The following is a 19,715-nucleotide window of genomic DNA, read 5'->3' as shown; positions in this document are numbered from 1 at the left end:
GCTTTGTGGAATGAGTATGAGGATGAATATTCAAATTATAAAGTTACCAAAAAATTCTCAATATTTACACAGAATCTTCTCCCTCCTCCCTCCTTCCTCTGCCTGCATCCTGATCTGGTCCATCCTGTCTCCTACCTGATCCACTGCAGCAGGCCCCTCCTTGGTCTTCTTGCTCCCACCCCGCTCCCTCACTCTGTTTCCCACATGCAGCCAGAGTGACCCAAGTCAGATCATATCCCTTCTCTGTTCAGGACCCTCCATCTCATTCAGAGTAAAAGTCAAAGTTCTCACCCCAAGGCCCCACATAATTTGCCTTGTTAACCTCCCTGCCCTCATCTCTTCCCACTCTCCCCTCCTCACTCTGTCTCGACCACATTCCTCAGTGTTTCTACAACCCTCCTTACTTTTCCTGCCTCAGGGCCTTTGCACCTAAAATCCTAGCTGCCTAGAACTTTCTTCCTCCAGATAGGAGCATGCCTCACTCCTTACCAGATGGGGCTTCCCTGGTGGCACAGTGGTTGAGAATCCACCTGCCAATGCAGGGGACACGAGTTCAAGCCCTGGTCCGGGAAGATCCCACATGCCGCAGAGCAACTAAACCCGTGTGCCACAACTACTGAGCCCATGAGCCACAACTACTGAGCCCACGTGCCACAACTCCTGAAGCCCGCGCACCGAGAGCCCGTGCTTCGCGGCAAGAGAGGCCACCGCAACGAGTAGTCCCCGCTCACTGCAACTAGAGAAAGCCCACGCACAGCCACCAAGACCCAATGCAGCCAAAAATTAATTAATTAATTAATTTTTAAGAAAAGTCACTGGATGCGTTCCTTGACCACCTCGTAAGCAGTTTCACACACATACACCCCCCACACCCCCCATCCCAGCACCCGTCCCTATCCCCCTTCCCTGCTTGTTATTTTCTCCAAAGCACTTATCGCCGTCTATCATTCAGCGTGCTTTTAATAACTTGTCTGGTGTCTGTTTCCCCCACTGGAAGATGAGCTCCAGGATTTGTGTGTCTTGTTCCCTACTGTATTCCCAGGGCCTAGAACAGTGTCTGGTACATTCAGGCGCACAACAAATGCTTTTCCAATGTATGAATGGGAGTCCAGAGTCGGCCCTTGTTCTTGGGGATGGAAATGGATCAGGGAAGGCTTTTGAGTGTAGAGGGAATCTTAGGGAGCTAACTAGGAATAGAGAAGAGGAGCAGAGGGCATAGCCCGTGCGAAAGTTTGGGGATAAGCCCTGATTACTGGGGTGATCGCACCAGTAAAAGGGAAGTGGGGAGCGTATTTAGGACAGCGAACGCTGCACAGGTCAAGGCAGCATCAAGGACGGTCGAGGGGGCGGTGCCCTGAGAGGCTCAGAAATCTCCGCCCACAGCGCGCACACCAGGCTCCGGGTGGGGCTGAGGCTCCGAGGGGCGGGGCTGCGTGGTTGCATCACGCAGTGTACGTCGCCGCGCGCGTGCGCTCCTTTCCACGTGCGGAAGCCTCAGACGCGTGGACCCGGGGAAGCCGCAGATTACTGAGCCGTGCAGCTCCACGCTCGCTATGAAGCCAGGTGGAGGCCGGGGTTGGGGTCGGAGCTCAGGACTGGGATCCGACGGGGATCGGGGTGCCAGGCCGGAACGGAGGGGCGGGGTCCTGGCCGGGGGGCAAGGATTCTGAGCCCCGGATCCGGTCTCTTGTGAGGAAGGGGTCTTGTTCCGGTCTCTTGTGGGGATGGGAGGGCTTGGTTCCGCCCTGTGATCGAACCTGAGCCTGGGGTTCGGGTTCCTGGTGTAGAGGTTTGTGATTGACTTCTCAGAGGTCACGGTCGTTAGTAGAGAGTCTTGGGCGTAGAATTGGGGGTGTCCTGAACTGGGATTCGTTTCATTGAGGCAGTCATTAGGGGTCTTGGATATTGGGCCGCGGGCGGCAGTCGAGGGTACTGAACCAGAATCTAGATCCAGGCATCTGGGGTCTTGGATCTCTGGGCGTGGGATTTGGGAATTTGTCCTGATTGGGAGGCGGAGAGCCCCCGGTCTTGGGTGCGGGGGCTGGGTCTTCTAGGACCCCATATGCTCCCCAGTCGCTGCCGCAACAACAGTACCCTTGGCTCCAAACCTAGCTTCTCAGAGAGGGCCGGCACAGATGAGTATTCCCGGCTTGCCCTCCCTGGCCCACTTTCCCGCTCTCTACTCTCCGGAGGGGGGCGGGTCCCTGAGAATGGAGTGGAGCTCCTGGGCCTAGTGATTCTCAACTCGCGGTGAGAGGTGAGGTGAAACTTCACACGCCCAGTGTAGGATTATCGTGGGGTGGGCAAGGGAGGTAATCACAGGGCGTGAGTGGTTTTATTCATTCCGATTTTACTCGAGATTTTGATGAACCCTCCACACCTCCCTCCTAGTGGAATGATGAGGGTCCTGGCTTTGACAGCAGAAGGGCCTCAGTTCAAAGTTTCAATCCTAACTATGCTTAACTTACTGTGTGACCTTGGGCAAGTGGCTTTACCTCTCTGAGCCTCAGTTATCTCATCAATAAAATGGCACCCAGTTCTAATTTAGTGAGAGCATGTTAAAAAATAGCACATGGTGGTAATCATTTTGCAATATATGTGTATCACATCAACATGTTGTACCCTTTAAACTTACACAATGTTACAGTTTGCAGTTCTGTCTCATATAGCACGGTGCTTGACATATAATAGTATTTTCTCTAATTGTTAGCTTTATCTTTCTTCTCAAGGGGAGCAAAATTAGGGTCCTTCTCCCTGGTGTCTCAGCTCTTCCTGAATCAGGCCGAGCCCCTCTCCCCTCCCCACAACTTGCTCCCCTGGAATTGGGGAGATCTTCTGCCATGACTGAAAGGGTCTGTTTCCTAGTGCTGGTTTTCTTTTTTCCTTCCTTCCCCCCCTCTTCAGCCTGTGGAGAGATGGGGTCATCTGGGGGGGCAGAATTTGTGGGTCCATGCACCCTCCCAAGTTCCCTTTCTCTTCAGTGTTTACGGATCTACTGGTGGAATAGGAAGTGCCAGGCAGTGTGTCTCCCACTGAGACCCTGGCAAGCCTGCAGGCATCCTGTGCTCTGATTGTCCCAGGAATGGAGGATACGCCTTCCCATCCCTTCCCTCACTGTGTTAGGATAAGAAGCTGTAGAAGTTGTCCGGAGTCAGCTCTTTAGCGAGGATTTTAGTCTGGTTGAGAGAGGAAGCCTTTGGGAGATTTTGAGCGGGGACCTGATGTCAGTCAGACTTGACTGAGACCTTTAAAAGGATCCTTCTTGCTTCTGTGTGCAAAAGACTTTAGGGGAACAAGAGTGAAAGTAGACACATCAGTGGGAAGTTTGTTGCTGTCATCTACTAGGAGATGATGTGGCTTGGACCAGGGTGGTAGCAATGGACCTGGCTGACAAATTGTCGGGGAATATATTTTGAAGATAGAGCCAACAGCTTGTATGTGGGTGTGAGAGAGAGGGGTCAAGGACAATGAAGGGTTTTGGCGTGTGTAACTGGAGGGGTAGAGTTTCCAGTTTTGAGATGGGGGAGGCTGTGGCAGGAGAGCAGTTTTACACTGGGGTGGGGGAGGGGGTCTGTGGACCCTCCAGCCAAAACTTATAGAAAAAGGTATGTGAATGTGCGTTTTTCTGAGGAGTGGGTACTTTCAGTACATTTTACTAAGCACCCCAGGACCTGAAATGGATTGAGATATGTTTTGAGTATCATGCCCACTGTGCCCCATGCCGTGCCCACACTTTCTGGGTCTCTGTTCTATCAGGCCTGTGTTGAGGGTCTCTTAGGCCTAGTGGTTTCTCCCCTAAGTAGGACGGAGGAGGGATTCATTCTCCTGAGTTTGAATAATATATTCAAACTGTGTGCAAGGTAGCATATTAAGTGCTCTGGGTGTATTGTCATTTAATCTTTACAACTCTGCGAGGTGGACACTGTGTTATTTCCATATCTGCTTCTTACAGGTGAACTTCTCAGGATACCCACAGGCCTTCCCTTCTCTCTAGGGTCGTGAATGACATGGCCGTCTCCCTGTAGTCAATACATGAGCTGCCTGAGGGAGGGACTGGGGCTCTGGTCACCATCTGATCACCTGCTTCCTGAATGAACAGAGAGGGTGTTTTCTTCCTGAGACAGAACCCAGGGATTTAAGAGTTATCAGCCCATTTACTATCTGTTGAGCCCATACTTGTGCCAGGTGTTATGCAGGATGCAGTGATGTCCAAAACAAACATCTCTGTCCATTTGGAGCTTGATTCTAGTGGGAGAGGCAGGCAGTAATAATCTTTAAGATGCCATGTATGATAACTGATAGGAAGAAAAAGCAAGCAGAGTAAAGGTCAGGTAGCCAGAGAAGGCCCTTCTGAGGAAGGAATATTCAGTTAGAGACCTGAGTGCAGTGGGGTGGGTGGGTCAAGCAATGTCCTCTGGACCCAGGCAGTGGGAACAGGAGATGCTCAAGGTTTAGAAGCTGGAAAGCGAAGTTTGTTCTTGGGGAGGAAGAGCACGGGACCCAACATAGAGAGAATAAGGTCAGAAAAGTCAGCAAAAGCCAAGCCCAATGGTGGTGATTCTGTTTGGGCTGCACATTAGAGTCACCTGGGGAACTTTAAAAAGCCCCATGGGGCTTCCCTGGTGGCGCAGTGGTTGAGAGTCCGCCTGCCGATGCAGGAGACACGGATTTGGACCCTGGTCTGGGAGGATCCCACATGCCGCGGAGCGGCTGGGCCCGTGAGCCATGGCCGCTGAGCCTGAGCGTCCGGAGCCTGTGCTCCGCAACGGGAGAGGCCACAACATGAGAATCTAAGCAACAGCACTGGGCAAGGATGAGACCCACCGATTTCTAGCTTTGGAAGGCAGAGAAAGGAATTTTGATTTCATTTAGAATGTGATGGAAAACCTTTGAAGGGATTTGGGCAGGGGAATGATGAGAGCTGATTTGCTGTTTTGCAAAGGTCAGTCACCAGCTGCTGTGTGGGCAGTAGACTGCAGAGGGAGCGGGAGACCAGAGGTCAACAACTCTTGGTGTAGGAGTTTGAAAACCGTTCTTTTTTTTTTTTTGCCGTATGCGGGCCTCTCACTATTGTGGCCTGGTGTTTCTGTTTCCACCACAGGTTTCAGCCCCCGTGGGGGAGGCTTCAGTGGCCGAGGTGGCTTTGGTGACCGTGGTGGTCGCGGCGGAGGCCGTGGAGGCTTTGGCGGAGGCCGTGGAGGCTTTGGCGGGGGCCGAGGTCGAGGCGGAGGCTTTAGGGGCCGTGGGCGAGGAGGAGGAGGAGGAGGAGGAAGAGGTGATGGAGGGGGCTTTCCCTGGGCTTGGGGAGCGGGGAGGGAAGCATCGTGGGGTCTCGCTCTCACTGCATCTCTGCCTTGTAGGTGGCGGGTTCCAGTCTGGTGGCAGCCGGGGTCGTGGTCGGGGAGGGAAAAAAGGAAACCAGTCGGGGAAGAATGTGATGGTCGAGCCTCATCGGCATGAGGGTGAGTGAGGAAGGCAGGGAACCCCCTGGGGTCAGGGGTGGGGTGTGGCCCCTGGGGTGTTCACCCCTGCTCTGATCCCCTCACCCAGGTGTCTTCATTTGTCGAGGAAAGGAAGATGCACTGGTCACCAAGAATCTGGTCCCTGGAGAATCGGTTTATGGAGAGAAGAGAGTCTCGATTTCGGTGAGACTTGGGCGCCTGGCTAAGCCACCAGAGCCCCAAGCTGACGGTGTAACCGGCTGCCTGGTCTCCCTGTTCCCACCGTCCGTCCTCCACGTGACAGCCAGGGGATCATCTTAATCCATAAGTCAGATCATGCACCCCCCTCCTCAGATACCTTCCGTGATGTCCCGCTGCCTTCAGGTTAAAGTCCCGAGTCCTCGGTGTGGCCTGGAAGGCCCTGCACATTCTAGCCCCCCACCTCCCCACTGTCTCCTCCCACTGTCCTCCTAACCTGGTGTCTTCCAGCCACAATGACAACCTTGCTGTTCCCTCTGCCTGGAACACTGTCCTCCCAGCTGTGCATGGCTGGTTCCTTTTCATCACCAGCAGCTCTGGGCAGGTGTCACCTTGTCTCTCTCACAAGGCCCCCTTGCACCACCCTGTCTATCAAGAGCTGCCCTCACCGCCTTTCTGCTGGCTTTCCTGCTGCCTGGAATGCACTTCCCCAGATAATTTGAGTGGCCCCTCAGCTTCAGGTCTGCGTCACATGTCTCCTCCTTGGCTCTTCCCTGGCCACCCTTTCTCATTTTCACCTGCCCTCGCCCTGCTCCCCATACTTCAGATCTTCCTTCCTGGCTTGATCTTTTCTCCTTAGCCCTGTCACTAGCTATTATGCCATGTGTGTTAATCAGTTCAGCGTATCCTCACTCCTTGAGGGCGAGGCCTTTGTCCCCTTCACTGTGTTTCCCCAGTTCCTAAGCACAGGGGCACGGTCAGTGTTTATAGAATGAACACATAGGTCTTGCCTTGCTGTTACCCGGGATGATCTTGTTTGTTTATTGTCCCTGTCGCTGCCCCTGAGTCAGGAACCTCCACGAGAGGGCAGGCCCTGCCTCTGCCGTGGCCACAGATGTGTACCCACGTTCGTTTCTTGTACAATGATTGGGCGCCCAGTCCCTTTTGAGGGCCCAGGAGTTAAGAGCGGTGCGGTCTTGCAGAAGAGCCTGGCACTGACTTCTGTCCCCATCTCTCCCGGCCCAGGAGGGAGATGACAAAATTGAGTACCGCGCCTGGAACCCCTTCCGTTCCAAGCTGGCGGCAGCAATCCTGGGCGGCGTGGACCAGATCCACATCAAGCCAGGGGCCAAGGTGCTGTACCTTGGGGCTGCCTCGGGCACCACCGTCTCTCACGTCTCTGATATCGTAGGCCCGGTGAGTAGACAGATGGGGGCAGGAAGGGGTGGGAGGGAGGGAAAGGCCACCTCCTCTGCCAGCCTGGAAGTCAGAGGCCCTGGCCACTTCTCTGCACCGTGTGGCTTGGAGCCAGGCCCTTCCTGGTCACAGTGCCTGTGAGTGAAAGGAGCGGCTTGAACCACATCGTCTCCAAAGCCTCATTCAGCCTCACTCCTGAGTTCTCGGCCTGGAGGGAAGGGGCGTGGGTATCGGGGTGACCAGTGATAGAGGGGCCCAGAGCTGAGAGTACATTTGATTTGGTTGCCCTCTTTAAAAATGGATACCCCCCAAATCTGGTCTTCTGGTTTCTCTTGAAAGAACAGAAGATGTCAGTTTCTGGGCCTGTGTTTCTGTGTGGCTGGACAGGCTCCCCGTTGAGAGGGCACCCATGCATCTCACTTCATGACCCCTCACTCAGCTACAAGGCTGTAGGCTGTGTAACTTAGTGGTTAAAAACCCCAGGCTCTGGCACTTCACTTAACAGTGAAGTGGCTTTTAGCAAGTTACTGTCCCTCTCTGAGCCTCAGTTTACCCATCTGGAAAATAGGGTCATTGTGAAGATAAATGAGTTAAATCCTGTAGAGTGCCAAGAGCAGTGCCTGGCCCATTACAAATATTCTTAGCTGTTACGATGTCATCTCTGTGCCCTAGCTTCCTCATTTTAAGCCTGAATTGGGGGCCTGGGCTCTCAGATCAGGCAAAGCAGGATTGAATAACCCTTGGACCTCAGTTTATTCATCTAAAATGATAACAAGTCATTAAATGGTAGGGTTTTGATTTGGGGATTTGAAGAGATGCATGCAGTATATGGGCCAAAATAGTCACTCCGTACATGAGAACTGGTATCGTTGTTTTTGTTTGATTTTGATTTATTTTAGGACGGTCTGGTCTATGCAGTTGAGTTCTCCCACCGTTCTGGCCGTGACCTCATTAACTTGGCCAAGAAGAGGACCAACATTATTCCTGTCATTGAAGATGCTCGGCACCCGCACAAATACCGCATGCTCATCGGTGAGGGATCTGGGGTTGGCTCAGGTGGGGTAGGACAGGCCACTCCAGGTTTCCTGGAAGAGGCCTCCAGAGCCCTGATTTGGATGGAATTGGAGTGGATGAACAGGCCTCTTGAGTCTGCAGAAATGAAAAGGGTCGGGGGAGCCAGGTGAGGCTGTGGAGGTGGCAGTCCTGCTTCAGGGTCTGGGATGTCTGGAGGGCCAACCTCCTTTCCTCCAATCTCCTGCCCCTCCCCCTAATCTCCCCCACCCCAGTACTTCCTGCCTCCCTGCAAAACGTGGTACCTTTTGGGCTTCCCTGGTGGCGCAGTGGTTGAGAGTCTGCCTGCCGATGCAGGGGACACGGGTTCGTGCCCCGGTCCGGGAGGCTCCCACATGCCGCGGAGCGGCTGGGCCCGTGAGCCATGGCCGCTGAGCCTGCGCGTCCGGAGCCTGTGCTCCACAACGGGAGAGGCCACAACAGTGAGAGGCCCGTGTACCGCAAAACAAAACAAAACAAAAACAAAAACGTGGTACCTTTTATACTACCCCTGACTTATGCATAAAAGCCTGCTTCGACGGTCCTCATCAGCACCGTCTGGGGAGATCATAACCCAGAAAGCACAAACCGAGTACGGCCTGGCCCAGAGGGGCCCATTGTGAATGTAAATAACTTTGTTTTAAAAACAAATTCAGAAGCATAATGTAAAAATGGAGCGCATTATAAACCACCCCCAGAGGTAACCAATATGAACAATTTGATGTCTGCTTTTCCTGATTTTAAAAAAGTCAGTTTTCATTACACCATCTTTTCATTTTTTAAAGTTTTTTATTTTATTTATTTTTTTAATCACTCTGCCTTAAAAATACTACTTTGCATTCCCCCTGGTTTTTCTTTCCGTGAGTTTTTTCCCCTGTGCATTCATACCTTACCCTTTGTCCTGCAACTTGTTTTCATTTGACAATCCTGCAGTCGCTCTTGCCTGTAAGTGCTCACCTTTACTTGTCTTTTTGATGACGTGTCTGTCTCCCCCCCAGACCCGGGAGCGTCTCGAGGGCAGGGTCCGGGTCTGACTCGTCTCTCTGTCCCCCACGCCCGGCCCAGGGCTGGCCACAGAGTAGGTGGCAACACAGTTTACAAGAAGAATGAATGAATGGTGTGACTGTGGGTTTTGGACCCATCTTGGGGGCACTGTGGAGGGAGGGGGATCAACGGGGGGAAGTGAGACTGGAGACAGGGAAGACTCTGCCAGGAACCTGCTGGTGTTGGGGCGCAGGCCCCATGGGAGGAGCTGGGAAGATCTGGGGGATCCAGCTTTTAACCGCTACTTGTTTCTCCCTAGCAATGGTGGATGTGATCTTTGCTGACGTGGCCCAGCCAGATCAGACGCGGATTGTAGCCCTGAATGCCCACACCTTCCTGCGTAATGGAGGACACTTTGTGATTTCCATTAAGGTGCGGGGCTTAGAGGAGTCCTAAGATGGGGTGGCAGTATCTTCTTTATCTGTAACTGCCAAGCAGCCAGTCAAAACAAGGGGGCCTCCATCCCCCAATCCAGTCAGTGTATTCCCAGCTCCCTATAAGCCACCCAATCAAATAGCACATAATGAAAAATGTCTGCAAGAGTAAAACGCTTAGAATTTAAAGAGGCCATAGACTGTAGCGATTAAGTGCATGATCGCTGAGTCTGAGTATCTTGAGTTTGAATTGCATCTTGCTGTGTGTCTTTGATCAAGTTACCTAACCTATATGCCTGTTTCTTCACTTGCAAAATAGCAATGTGAGTCCTATCTCTTTTAGTGTTGATGTAAGGACTAAATGTCTCAATATGTATGGAGTGTTGAGAACAGAACCTGGTGTAAAATAAATACCAGATAAGTGCTAGGTGCGTTTTAAAACATGTTTCATTTTGAAGTTCAGAGGCCTCTCCATTGTCTTCATCCAGATTCATCATTGTTCTTTGCAGCCTTTGCTGCATTTGTTTTAGTATTCTCAGCTGCATTATTGCTATTGTTAAAGAAGAGGAAGTAGAAAAAAGAAAAACAAACCCGGAGTGTAAGATTTAAACACTGGCTTTTAGATAAATAGGGCTCTGTTGAAGGCTTCCTGTTCCAATCCAAACCAAATTGAAAATTTATCTAACGAAGTCTTTCCCTACATTCCCAAAGCCTAGTCTCCAATGAAAACAAATTCTACTGGTTTAAAGAAGCACAAAAAAGGGAAAACAGCCCAAAGCCTTGCTGTGGACTTCAAATCCTCTCTCTTCTGCAGGCCAACTGCATTGACTCCACAGCCTCTGCAGAGGCCGTGTTTGCGTCTGAAGTGAAAAAGATGCAGCAGGAGAACATGAAGCCCCAGGAGCAGTTGACGCTAGAGCCATACGAAAGAGACCACGCTGTGGTCGTGGGTGTGTACAGGTGAGCAGGGTGTCCAGTCAGTACTTGTTACGAGTCCCCCACAGTGGTGATGAGCTCTGAGTCCCCTCATCTCTTTCCTCTCACAGGCCACCCCCCAAGGTGAAGAACTGAAGCCCAGCGCCATCAGGATCGCGAGACAGACTGTGTTGCTACTGTTACACGTGTGTTTTTCTATTAAAAGACTCATCTCCCTTTGCCCCTGATTGCTTGGCGACCTCTATCAACAGGGCGCATGCGCCCTCAGTCAACTTGCGTGGTGGTGGGGGCGGGCGTTCTCATCCGGTCATACAGCGCATGCTCCTACCGTAGCTGCCTCCTGCGCAGCCGTAACGTGTACTTCGGGGCTTGGGCGGGGTTGGTTGCTCCCTGCGTGTAGATCCCTGTAAGCTCTTCTGAGCGCAGGCGCGGAGTGTTTCCCTGGGTCACGTGAGGGGGAAACAGATTGGGGGGGCAGGAGGCGGAGTCCGGGGCGGGGGGGGCCGGTTTGTTGTGGTCGCCATTTTGCTGGTTGCATTACTGGGTAATCGGGGCCCTGGCTCGCCGCGTCTGCCGGATATCTTCAGCCAGTGGGCAGGACTGAGCTCGGGCTTCCCGGGCAGTTTGAGTTCCCTTGCCCGCGCCCTCAGGTAAGGACGCGGCTACGGGCGGGGCAGCACGCGCTCTCGGGAAGGGGGTAGTACGGGACCCGCCCTGCCCGCGTCGCCGCGAGATTTAGCATGAGGCCGAGGGAGAAGAGGAGGGGGGCGGTGGGCAGGTGCAGGCCTTGCCTGGCTATTCTTAGTCGGATTCCTGGAAGGGGCCGAGCCCCGAGGTAGCAGTCTTGGGAGGGAGACTGGGAGGGGGTAGCCGGGCCTCGCTCCCGCTCTTTGTTTGGGCTCGGCTCCGCCGGCCGCATCTTCGTCGCCTAGCAACAGCTGTCCTGGACTGTAATTGGTTGAGCTCTTGGCAGCAGCGGCCAATGGCAAGGTTGTTGCCATCGTAGGTGTGGACTGCCAAGCTCTGTCCGGCCCCGCCCGCCGGGGCTCCGCTGGCCCCGGCGGGCCTCCAGGGTGGGGGGCGGGACGCTGGGGTCCCCTGGGGCGGGTGGCTGCGCGGGGCGGTGCTGGCGGGGTGAGGGTTAACCCGCCCCTCCCCCGTCCACCTGCTTTCCCCTTCCCCCGCGTGCCCCGGGCTGACCCTCGTCCCCTCCTCTCCCCGCCCTTGGCGGGGCGGCGGCTGCTGTTGTCACCCACCGAGCCGCCTGTCCCGCTTGTCCTCCCCGCCGCGGGGCTTGCCGGGCCGGCCGGGCCGGGACAGGCGGCCGTCTTCTCACCACAGACACCGCCGCCATGCTGGCCGCTCGCCCACCCCACTGGGGGCCCCACCGCGCCCCAGCCCCCCGTGGGCGCGCCAACCCCGACCTGGGTAGGGGGTGGGGGCTGGGAGAGAGGGTCCTGGTGTGGGAGGGCCCCGAGGAAGAGATTGTTTTGTGGGGGAGCTCCAAGAGAGAGGAGGGGTCGTGGAGTGGCAAGGCTTGGCATAGGGGAAGAGGATTGACATGGGAGAAGGTCCGTGGGGAGATGATTTGGGTATGATAGATGCTCTGGAAGGGGAGAACTCTGTGATATTTGGGGAATTTACCTATGGGGGCCTTCTAGGAATGGGCACAGTTGTGGATTGACGCTGGTGTAGAGGAGTGACTGGAGAAAGGGCCCTGACAGGAAAAACGATTAGGGAGGGTGGGGGTAGGAGCAAGGGTAGGGGAGACAAGGACCATCCACTCTAAACCGTGGGAAGGAACGCCTCCCCCTTGCTTCCATCAGAAGGAGTGGGCCTTGATTGGGGGTGGGCGGGGGCTTGGAGTAATGTGGGGAAGGGCCCTGACGTGGCATGGGGGAACTGGAATATCGTTTGGGAAATTACGGAGGGGTGGTCCTCAGTGGGAGGAAATGATAGGGAAGAGGTCTTAACACCATATGGGGAGGGTCCCCTGGGAAGGGTGTACCCTGGTGGGTGAGAATGCCATAGGGTTAGGACCCTGTTATGAAGGGATCCTCAGAAAACCTTGGTGTGATCAGGAGATCCCTGAGGACCCTTCTGTGGTTTGGAGGGGGCCTAGAAGACTCTCATGTGGTTTGGGGGGATCTTAGAGTTCTCTGGACTAGGGGACCAACTGGGAAGGGTAGATCTTGAAGTGGAGGGACCTTGCTGTGGTACGATGAGGTCATGACGTTCAGGGAAGACTACAGGACGGTGGGGTCTCGTGTGAGGGGCCCTGGCGAGGGCCGTGAGGAGAGATGGGGAGAGAAGAGTGAACCCTACTCCCTATACTGTCTGTGGTTTCTCTCTTCTTCTCTTCCTCCCCCGCAATTATTCGTGTCTTTCTGTCCTTTCCTGTCATGGCCCACATCCCTGCCTGGCTCCCCAATCATTCCCTTTTCCATGTTCCTGTCTTTGTGCTGCCTACTTCATTTATTTGGTAATCATTTGTTGGGGACTCCGCTGTGCCCCGCCTCTACCACTTCTCTCTGTGCCCTCTCTTCATTGCCACCTGCTGCTGTGTTGTACCCTTTTCTTCCTCACTCTGTGCCCTGCCTTCTCTGTGTTGTCCGCCTCTTTCCCGCTTGGAACTGCCCAACACATCCCCTTGTTCCATGTTGTTCCCCCGCCTCCCGCCCGCTCTCAGGTCTCAGCGGCGGTGGCAGCCGAGGTGCAGGATGCGAGAAGGCGCCCCCCGGCCGGGCTCCCGCTCCAGGCCTCACTCCCCTGCGGCCCTCTGAGCCCACCATGGCCGTCCCACCGGGCCATGGTCCCTTCTCTGGCTTCCCGGGGCCCCAGGAGCACACGCAGGTACGCGTTCAGCTGGATCCTCACCTGCCTGGGGGTCGGGGGAGGCTGGGATAGAAGGATCTTGGGGCCGAAAAGATGGTGTGGTTGCCCAAGACAGTCTCCCAGGAGCATGAAGGGTGCCATGGGAGTGGAAGGTATAGAGGGGTTGCTGGTGGAGGCAGGGTTTGGAGAGCCTGGGTGCAAATCCTGGCACCACGGTTATATTACTTAGGTTCTCCATGTTTCAGTTTCCTGTTCTGTGAAATGGGCCTATAATGATACCTACCTCACAGGGTTGTTGTGAGGATTAAACAAGTTAATGAAATGCAATTGGAAATGCTGAGAACAGTGTCTGGCACATAGTAAGCACTCAATAAATGTTCATTAAGGGGAAAAAAAAGTCCAGAGTGAAAGATCTGGAGGGGTTGAAAGGGAAGAAGGTTGAGCTGCAGGGTCTTGGAGCCAGCAGGGCCTGGGGGCGCAGGGTAAAGACCTTCAAGGGTAGACTGTTAAGGCTCTAAACGGTAGAGCTGGAAGCAGGATGGAGCAGGAGGTCTAGGGTGCTGGACCCAGATCCCAGATCCTTAGGATGAGAAAACTGGTCAAAGATGCACAGAGTGGGGGGTGAGGGTTAGGAAGGCCCCAAGGGATGAGGAGGATAAAGCAAGATAGGGAGCTCCTCAACATGGGATACCCAAAATGGATGGTCTCCGGTGAAGGATTGGGAGGGTCAGAGCCCAGGTTTTCTATCCGATCTCTCCCACTGAGGTTTAGAAAAGAATAAAGGTATGTGATGAAAGATCAGGGGTAAATAGTTCACTTCATTCACTCAGCAAATTTCTCATGAACACCCACTATGTGCCAGGCCCTGCTCCAGGCACGGGAGATGAAGCAAGAGCAAGATAAAGTTTCTGCTCTTGGGGAGTTTCTATTCCAGTGGGGTTGTCAGACAGTGACCAACTAAATAATGTGTGTGGAAATGATGAGCCAGCTGCCCATTGCAGTTCTCCCCCCTGAGGTCAGAGGTGAAGGCCTGTCCTCAGTGCTCACCCGTCACCCCGCCTCCCCCAGGTATTGCCTGATGGGCGGCTACTGCCGCGGAGGCTGCCCCTGGCCTTCCGAGACGCGACCTCGGCCCCGCTGCGCAGGCTCTCCGTGGACCTCATCAAGACCTACAAGCGCATCAATGAGGTGGGCAGGGGGTGGGGGACACCGGCTGGGTGCCGAGGGGTCCTGGCGTCGGTCACTCACCAGCCCTCATCTCCCGGCCGGCCGGGCAGGTATACTATGCGAAGAAGAAGCGGCGGGCCCAGCAGGTGCCACCTCAGGACTCGAGCACCAAGAAGGAGAAAAAGGTCCTGAACCACGGTTATGACGATGACAACCATGACTACATCGTGCGCAGTGGCGAGCGCTGGCTGGAGCGCTATGAGATTGACTCGCTCATTGGCAAAGGCTCCTTCGGCCAGGTGCGGGATGCCCCCCACCCGGCCCTGATCCAGGGGTTAGGAGGTACGGGCACCCACTGATACCCACACAGCCAGTGGTTCAGTGGCTTCAAGTTCCGTGCTGGGCCACTCACCCCAGTGCAGTCACTTGGTTACCTGTGCCTCCGTTTCCTTTTCTGTAAAACAGTGCAAATAACAGGACTCTCCACGTAAGGTGCTTGTGTTATCTCATGTCCAGTGTTTACACTTGTGTCTGACTGTTGGTGAGCACTCAAACTGAGTTATTAGTGTTACTGATGGTGATGCTGGTGGGTCTCCTTACTGGAGGGAGAAGAGTGGTGGTACCTGGCTCTGTCCTCCACGCCCCCATTCCCTCACTTTGTGACATGCCTGTGGTCACAGGTGGTGAAAGCCTATGATCATCAGACCCAGGAGCTGGTGGCCATCAAGATCATCAAGAACAAAAAGGCCTTCCTGAACCAGGCCCAGATTGAGCTGCGGCTGCTGGAGCTGATGAACCAGCACGACACAGAGATGAAGTACTATATAGGTGAGGCCTGGGGCAGAGCTGCCTGGGGATGGGTCACCCTCGGCACAGGAAGGGGCTGGTGTCTTCAGGGCAGGGTTTGGTCTGTAATTCCCTGACATCAGTGATTTCTCCTGTCGCTTTCAGGATGTCTACCCTATTCACATGAGAATGCTGGTCAGAGTTTATCCGGTGCTCACTAAGGGTCAGGCTCTGTTGTGAGGACTTTACATAAATTCACTTGTTTAACCCGCACCGAAGCCCCATTATCATTGCCCACAGCTTGGAGCTGGAAAAACAGAGGCACTTAGGTGCTGTCACTTGCAGAAGGTCACAGTGTTTGTACTCAGTAGAGCCATAATTTGACCAGGCAGTGGACTCCAGAGCCTTTACTCTTAACATCTATGCCAGTCTTTTTCCTCTTTCCTGTACTGATTCCTCTTAGAAAAAGCAAGTGGATTTAAGGAGTGCGTTTCTTTTCAAAGGAAAATATACAACCTTACAGTAAATGGAAAGCAAGCATCCCTTGTCACAAAAATAAACAGAACTGAGACTAAAACAAGATTATAAAATTAAATGAGGAAGTGTAGGATGCTGTTAAAAACCCATCAGCACCAAATGGAAACTTTCTCTTTGGTTTAATCAGGAAGTTTGACAGAGACTTGAAAAGAAGATTAACTTCCTGTGTGAATCAAGTTATAGACATATAAAAACATCCTGATTAGCAGCTGGTACCTGTGGGCACACCACAGTTTGGCCTGTGCTCCAGAAGCAGAGACAGAAGCAGAGATCTGGTTCCAGCCTCTCTCCTTATGAGCGTGGGCCCCAGGCCGCCGCTGGCCCTCTCTGAGCCTGTTTCTTCTCCCTCGGCCCATTTCCGTCCTCTTCCCGGCAGTGCACCTGAAGCGGCACTTCATGTTCCGGAACCACCTGTGCCTGGTGTTCGAGCTGCTTTCCTACAACCTATACGACCTCCTGCGCAACACGCACTTCCGTGGCGTCTCGCTGAACCTGACGCGGAAGCTAGCGCAGCAGCTCTGCACGGCGCTGCTCTTCCTGGCCACGCCCGAGCTCAGCATCATTCACTGCGACCTCAAGCCCGAGAACATCCTGCTCTGCAACCCCAAGCGCAGCGCCATCAAAATCGTGGACTTCGGCAGCTCCTGCCAGCTTGGCCAGCGGGTGCGGCCCCGGGGCGGGGCCAGTGGTGTGGGTGTGGCCAGGCTGTGGGCGGGGCCAACTGGTGGCCTGGGGCCAAGGGGCGAGGCTAGGAGGGGATTGGATCGTAATGTGCAGCTTGAAGTGGCTGATGCCTGAGGGATAGTGCTTGGGATGGGGGTGTCTGCGGGTACGGAGCGTGGGGCCAGTGGGTGAAGGAGAGGGCCACACGGTATACTGCGGGAAGGAAAGAGGAGTGGAGCCTGGGAGAACAAGCCAGTTTTGAGGCTGCCAGATTGTAGTGGGGCGGGAGGAGTTGGGTGGCTTTGAGCCTGGCGTGGCAGTTTGCAAAGTTTTGTTTACCCTGTGCTCTTAAAGCTGGGGATGGAAGGGGGCGGGGCTCCAGCTTTGCAGCTTCCTGTGAGCTGGCATTTAGGACGATGCTGGTAGTGGTTTGAAGTGTCCAGTTGGGAGGGCGGGAAGGGCCTAGGTTTACAGACTCCTGGCCTCTGGTGACCAAGAGAGGCTCAGGATCAGGCCAGCAGAAATGGAGATCAGGATCCGATTAGGCCAGCAGAGTGACTCCTGGAAAGCTGGTGTTGATAACATCAGGGTTGGAGACCCCTGTCCCCAGTTTTGGGGGCAGGAGACCTGTCCTTAGTCAGTCCTCCTAGCTGCGGGGGTGCCACTGGTGCAAGTCGGGGAGGCGGGACCTCTGACTATTGCCCTCTCTCCTCCCCCAGATCTACCAGTACATCCAGAGCCGTTTCTACCGTTCGCCCGAGGTGCTCCTGGGCACACCCTACGACTTGGCCATTGACATGTGGTCCCTGGGCTGCATCCTGGTGGAGATGCACACTGGAGAGCCTCTCTTCAGTGGCTCCAACGAGGTGTGCTCCTGAGGAGGGGGTGTGCTGGAGGGGGTGGAGGGCTGGCCGGCCTGATGATCCTGACTGCCTGCCTGCTCTCAGGTGGACCAGATGAACCGGATTGTGGAGGTGCTGGGCATCCCACCAGCCCCCATGCTGGACCAGGCACCCAAGGCTCGAAAGTACTTTGAGCGGCTGCCTGGGGGTGGCTGGACCCTGCGAAGGACAAAGGAACTCAGGAAGGTGCGGCCCCTGCCCCATGCCGCTCCTCCTACCCCGGTGGCCCCTCACTCTCACACTTGGGGCTCCCTCCTCCCTCTCTCCCTGCTTCCCCTCCCTTGTGTCTTTCCCTTCCTTCCTCTTCCCTCCATCCCGTCTGTCCTTTCCTTCCTCCCCCACCCACCCCATCTCTCCTACTACCTACCCCACAGCTCTTCTTAGCTCCTCTCTTTCCACTTTCTCTCCTGTGCCTCTGTTTCCCCGTGTGTGTCTCCCTGCCCCTCCTGCCCACTGACGGCCACTCTCTTGCCCCCCCCCACCTCCCCCTGCCAGGATTACCAGGGCCCCGGGACACGGCGGCTGCAGGAGGTGCTGGGCGTGCAGACGGGCGGGCCCGGGGGCCGGCGGGCGGGGGAGCCGGGCCACAGCCCCGCCGACTACCTCCGCTTCCAGGACCTGGTGCTGCGCATGCTGGAGTATGAGCCCGCCGCCCGCATCAGCCCACTGGGGGCTCTGCAGCATGGCTTCTTCCGCCGCACGGCTGATGAGGCCACCAACACGGGCCCGGCAGGCAGCAGTGCCTCCACCTCGCCCGCGCCCCTCGATACCTGCCCCTCTTCCAGCACCGCCAGCTCCATCTCCAGCTCTGGTGGGTGCTCAGTGCCAGATGGGGTAGAACAGGGGTCGGGGCAGCTCTGGTTTGGCCTGATCTGGGGGGGGCCTTGTCACTGGGCCTTCACCTAGAGCTATGAAGCTGCGTGATCCGCAACTCCAGAGTGGGTGGGGTAGGTGAGCTCAGACTGGCCCTGATTTGGTCTCTGAAACTGAGCTTGGGTTCAGACGTCTAAAACTGGTTATGACTCTTTGACACCCCAAACTGAACTCTGACCCCTGATCTCAAAATTGGGTCTGATCCTTCGACTGGGTGCTGGCCTCAAAGCCCAGACCTGGGCCTGGACCATGAACCAGACTCAGCCACCTGAAAACTCAGGCCTACCTTTCCTCACTTAAGGCCTCTCCTCTCTTCCCCTGGCACTTCCAGGAGGCTCCAGTGGCTCCTCCAGTGACAACCGGACCTACCGCTATAGCAACCGATATTGTGGGGGCCCTGGGCCCCCCATCACTGACTGTGAGATGAACAGCCCCCAGGTAATGGGACCTTGGGGACTTTGGAAGTGGGTGGTGGAGTGTCTGGGGCTTCAGGACCTAGGTCTCCATCACCAACTGTTCCTTTGCTCCTTTAGGTCCCGCCCTCCCAGCCACTGCGCCCCTGGGCAGGGGGTGATGTGCCGCACAAGACACATCAGGCCCCTGCCTCTGCCTCATCACTGCCAGGGGCCGGGGCCCAGTTACCCCCTCAACCCCGATGCCTTGGCCGTCCCCCGTCACCAACCTCGCCACCACCCCCGGAGCTGATGGACGTGAGCCTGCTGGGCGGCCCTCCGGACTGCTCCCAGCCTCACCCAGCGCCTGCCCCCCAGCACCCGGCTGCCTCAGCCCTCCGGACTCGGATGACAGGAGGTCGTCCACCCCTCCCACCCCCTGATGACCCTGCCACTCTGGGGCCGCACTTGGGCCTCTGTGGTATACCCCAGAGCACGGCAGCCAGCTCATGACCCTGCCCCCTCCCTGGGGCCCCTCCTGAAGCCATACCCCCCCACACCCAATCTGGGGGCCCTGGGCTCCCATCCTCATCTCTCCCCTTGACTGGAATTGCTGCTACCCAGCCGGGGTGGGTGAGGCCTGCACTGATTGGGGCCTGGGGCAGGGGTTCAAGGAGAGGGGTTTAGGCTCACCTCCCCACTAAGGACTGGACCCTTGGTCCCTTTTCTCCCCTTGTTTTCTATTTATTGTACCAAAGACAGTGGTGGTCCAGTGCGGGGAGGGGGAGATTCCCTCTCACCCCAGGGCCCTAGGAGGGGGTGGGGGCAGGTAGGGGGAGATGGCCTTGCTCCTCCTTGCTGTACCCCCCAGTAAAGAGCTTTCTCACATTCCCGCCTGAGCGTTTGCAGGCCCTCGGCTCCCCTCACCCAGCCCTCAGAGGCGTGGTGGGGAACGGTGTTTGGGGAAGGGGTGCTGGAAGAGCTTTGTCATGTGGGATGAGTCCCTGGTCCCTGGGGAGGTTATCGCTGTTGGTGCAGGCATGGGACTGCAGGAGGTCTGGGGCTGTGGAAATCTAGACAGAAATCCTGGATAGGATGCTAGCCCACACTTGCTTTTTCTAGGGTAAACTGAGACCTTGAAAGGTAAAGGCGCAGCTCTGGCCTGTCTCTGGGAAACATCAGGTTCTGCCCTAATAAGCCAGGGCTTCCACAGAGTCTGCACAGGCATGGCTCATTTTGCCAGGCATCCGGTAGGTGCTGAGTGCATGTAGCAGGCCTTATTGGTGCCACCTGGGGAATGGCAGGCAGGCAGTGGGTACA

At 55.5% G+C, this 19,715-nt stretch overlaps 2 protein-coding genes across 6 annotated transcripts; both read left to right on the top strand.

Annotated features, from left to right (window-relative positions):
• The first annotated feature begins 1,451 nt into the window (after positions 1 to 1,451).
• On the top strand, positions 1,452 to 10,459 carry FBL (fibrillarin). Its single transcript, XM_082606396.1, has 9 exons — positions 1,452 to 1,563; positions 5,102 to 5,275; positions 5,361 to 5,462; positions 5,551 to 5,645; positions 6,666 to 6,836; positions 7,736 to 7,868; positions 9,190 to 9,302; positions 10,119 to 10,264; positions 10,351 to 10,459. Exons 1-9 carry the CDS (start codon positions 1,554 to 1,556, stop codon positions 10,373 to 10,375), a joined length of 969 nt encoding a protein of 322 aa, XP_082462522.1. The 5' UTR covers positions 1,452 to 1,553; the 3' UTR covers positions 10,376 to 10,459.
• Positions 10,460 to 10,742: 283 nt separating this feature from the next.
• DYRK1B (dual specificity tyrosine phosphorylation regulated kinase 1B) lies at positions 10,743 to 19,283 on the top strand. 5 transcript variants are annotated; one of them, XM_082606077.1, is made up of 11 exons: positions 10,743 to 10,890; positions 12,930 to 13,093; positions 14,144 to 14,263; positions 14,353 to 14,541; positions 14,923 to 15,070; positions 15,942 to 16,228; positions 16,948 to 17,094; positions 17,176 to 17,316; positions 17,626 to 17,941; positions 18,335 to 18,441; positions 18,537 to 19,283. In XM_082606077.1, exons 2-11 carry the CDS (start codon positions 13,031 to 13,033, stop codon positions 18,906 to 18,908), a joined length of 1,890 nt encoding a protein of 629 aa, XP_082462203.1. In that variant the 5' UTR covers positions 10,743 to 10,890; positions 12,930 to 13,030; the 3' UTR covers positions 18,909 to 19,283. The 5 variants fall into 5 exon arrangements, with proteins under 5 accessions (XP_082462203.1, XP_082462202.1, XP_082462200.1 ...); XM_082606076.1 differs by lacking the exon at positions 10,743 to 10,890 and adding an exon at positions 11,286 to 11,668; XM_082606075.1 differs by lacking the exon at positions 10,743 to 10,890 and having other exon boundaries at positions 12,683 to 13,093; positions 17,626 to 17,661; positions 17,746 to 17,941.
• Positions 19,284 to 19,715: the final 432 nt, after the last annotated feature.

Source organism: Mesoplodon mirus, assembly GCF_964341445.2.
Source record: "Mesoplodon mirus genome assembly, chromosome: 19".
Taxonomy (NCBI): Eukaryota; Metazoa; Chordata; class Mammalia; order Artiodactyla; family Ziphiidae; genus Mesoplodon; species Mesoplodon mirus.
Note: the sequence above shows the minus strand (reverse complement) of the source record. Positions and strands in the feature narration are given on the sequence as shown.

Coding starts and splice junctions, on each gene's coding strand:
- FBL (XM_082606396.1), top strand. Junction 6,837..7,735: donor TCTCTGATATCGTAGGCCCG/GTGAGTAGACAG, acceptor GATTTATTTTAG/GACGGTCTGGTCTATGCAGT. Junction 7,869..9,189: donor CAAATACCGCATGCTCATCG/GTGAGGGATCTG, acceptor GTTTCTCCCTAG/CAATGGTGGATGTGATCTTT.
- DYRK1B (XM_082606073.1), top strand. CDS start 12,470: ATGACGTTCAGGGAAGACTACAGGACGGTGGGGTCTCGTGTGAGGGGC. Junction 13,094..14,143: donor GGCCCCAGGAGCACACGCAG/GTACGCGTTCAG, acceptor CGCCTCCCCCAG/GTATTGCCTGATGGGCGGCT. Junction 15,071..15,941: donor AGAGATGAAGTACTATATAG/GTGAGGCCTGGG, acceptor TCTTCCCGGCAG/TGCACCTGAAGCGGCACTTC.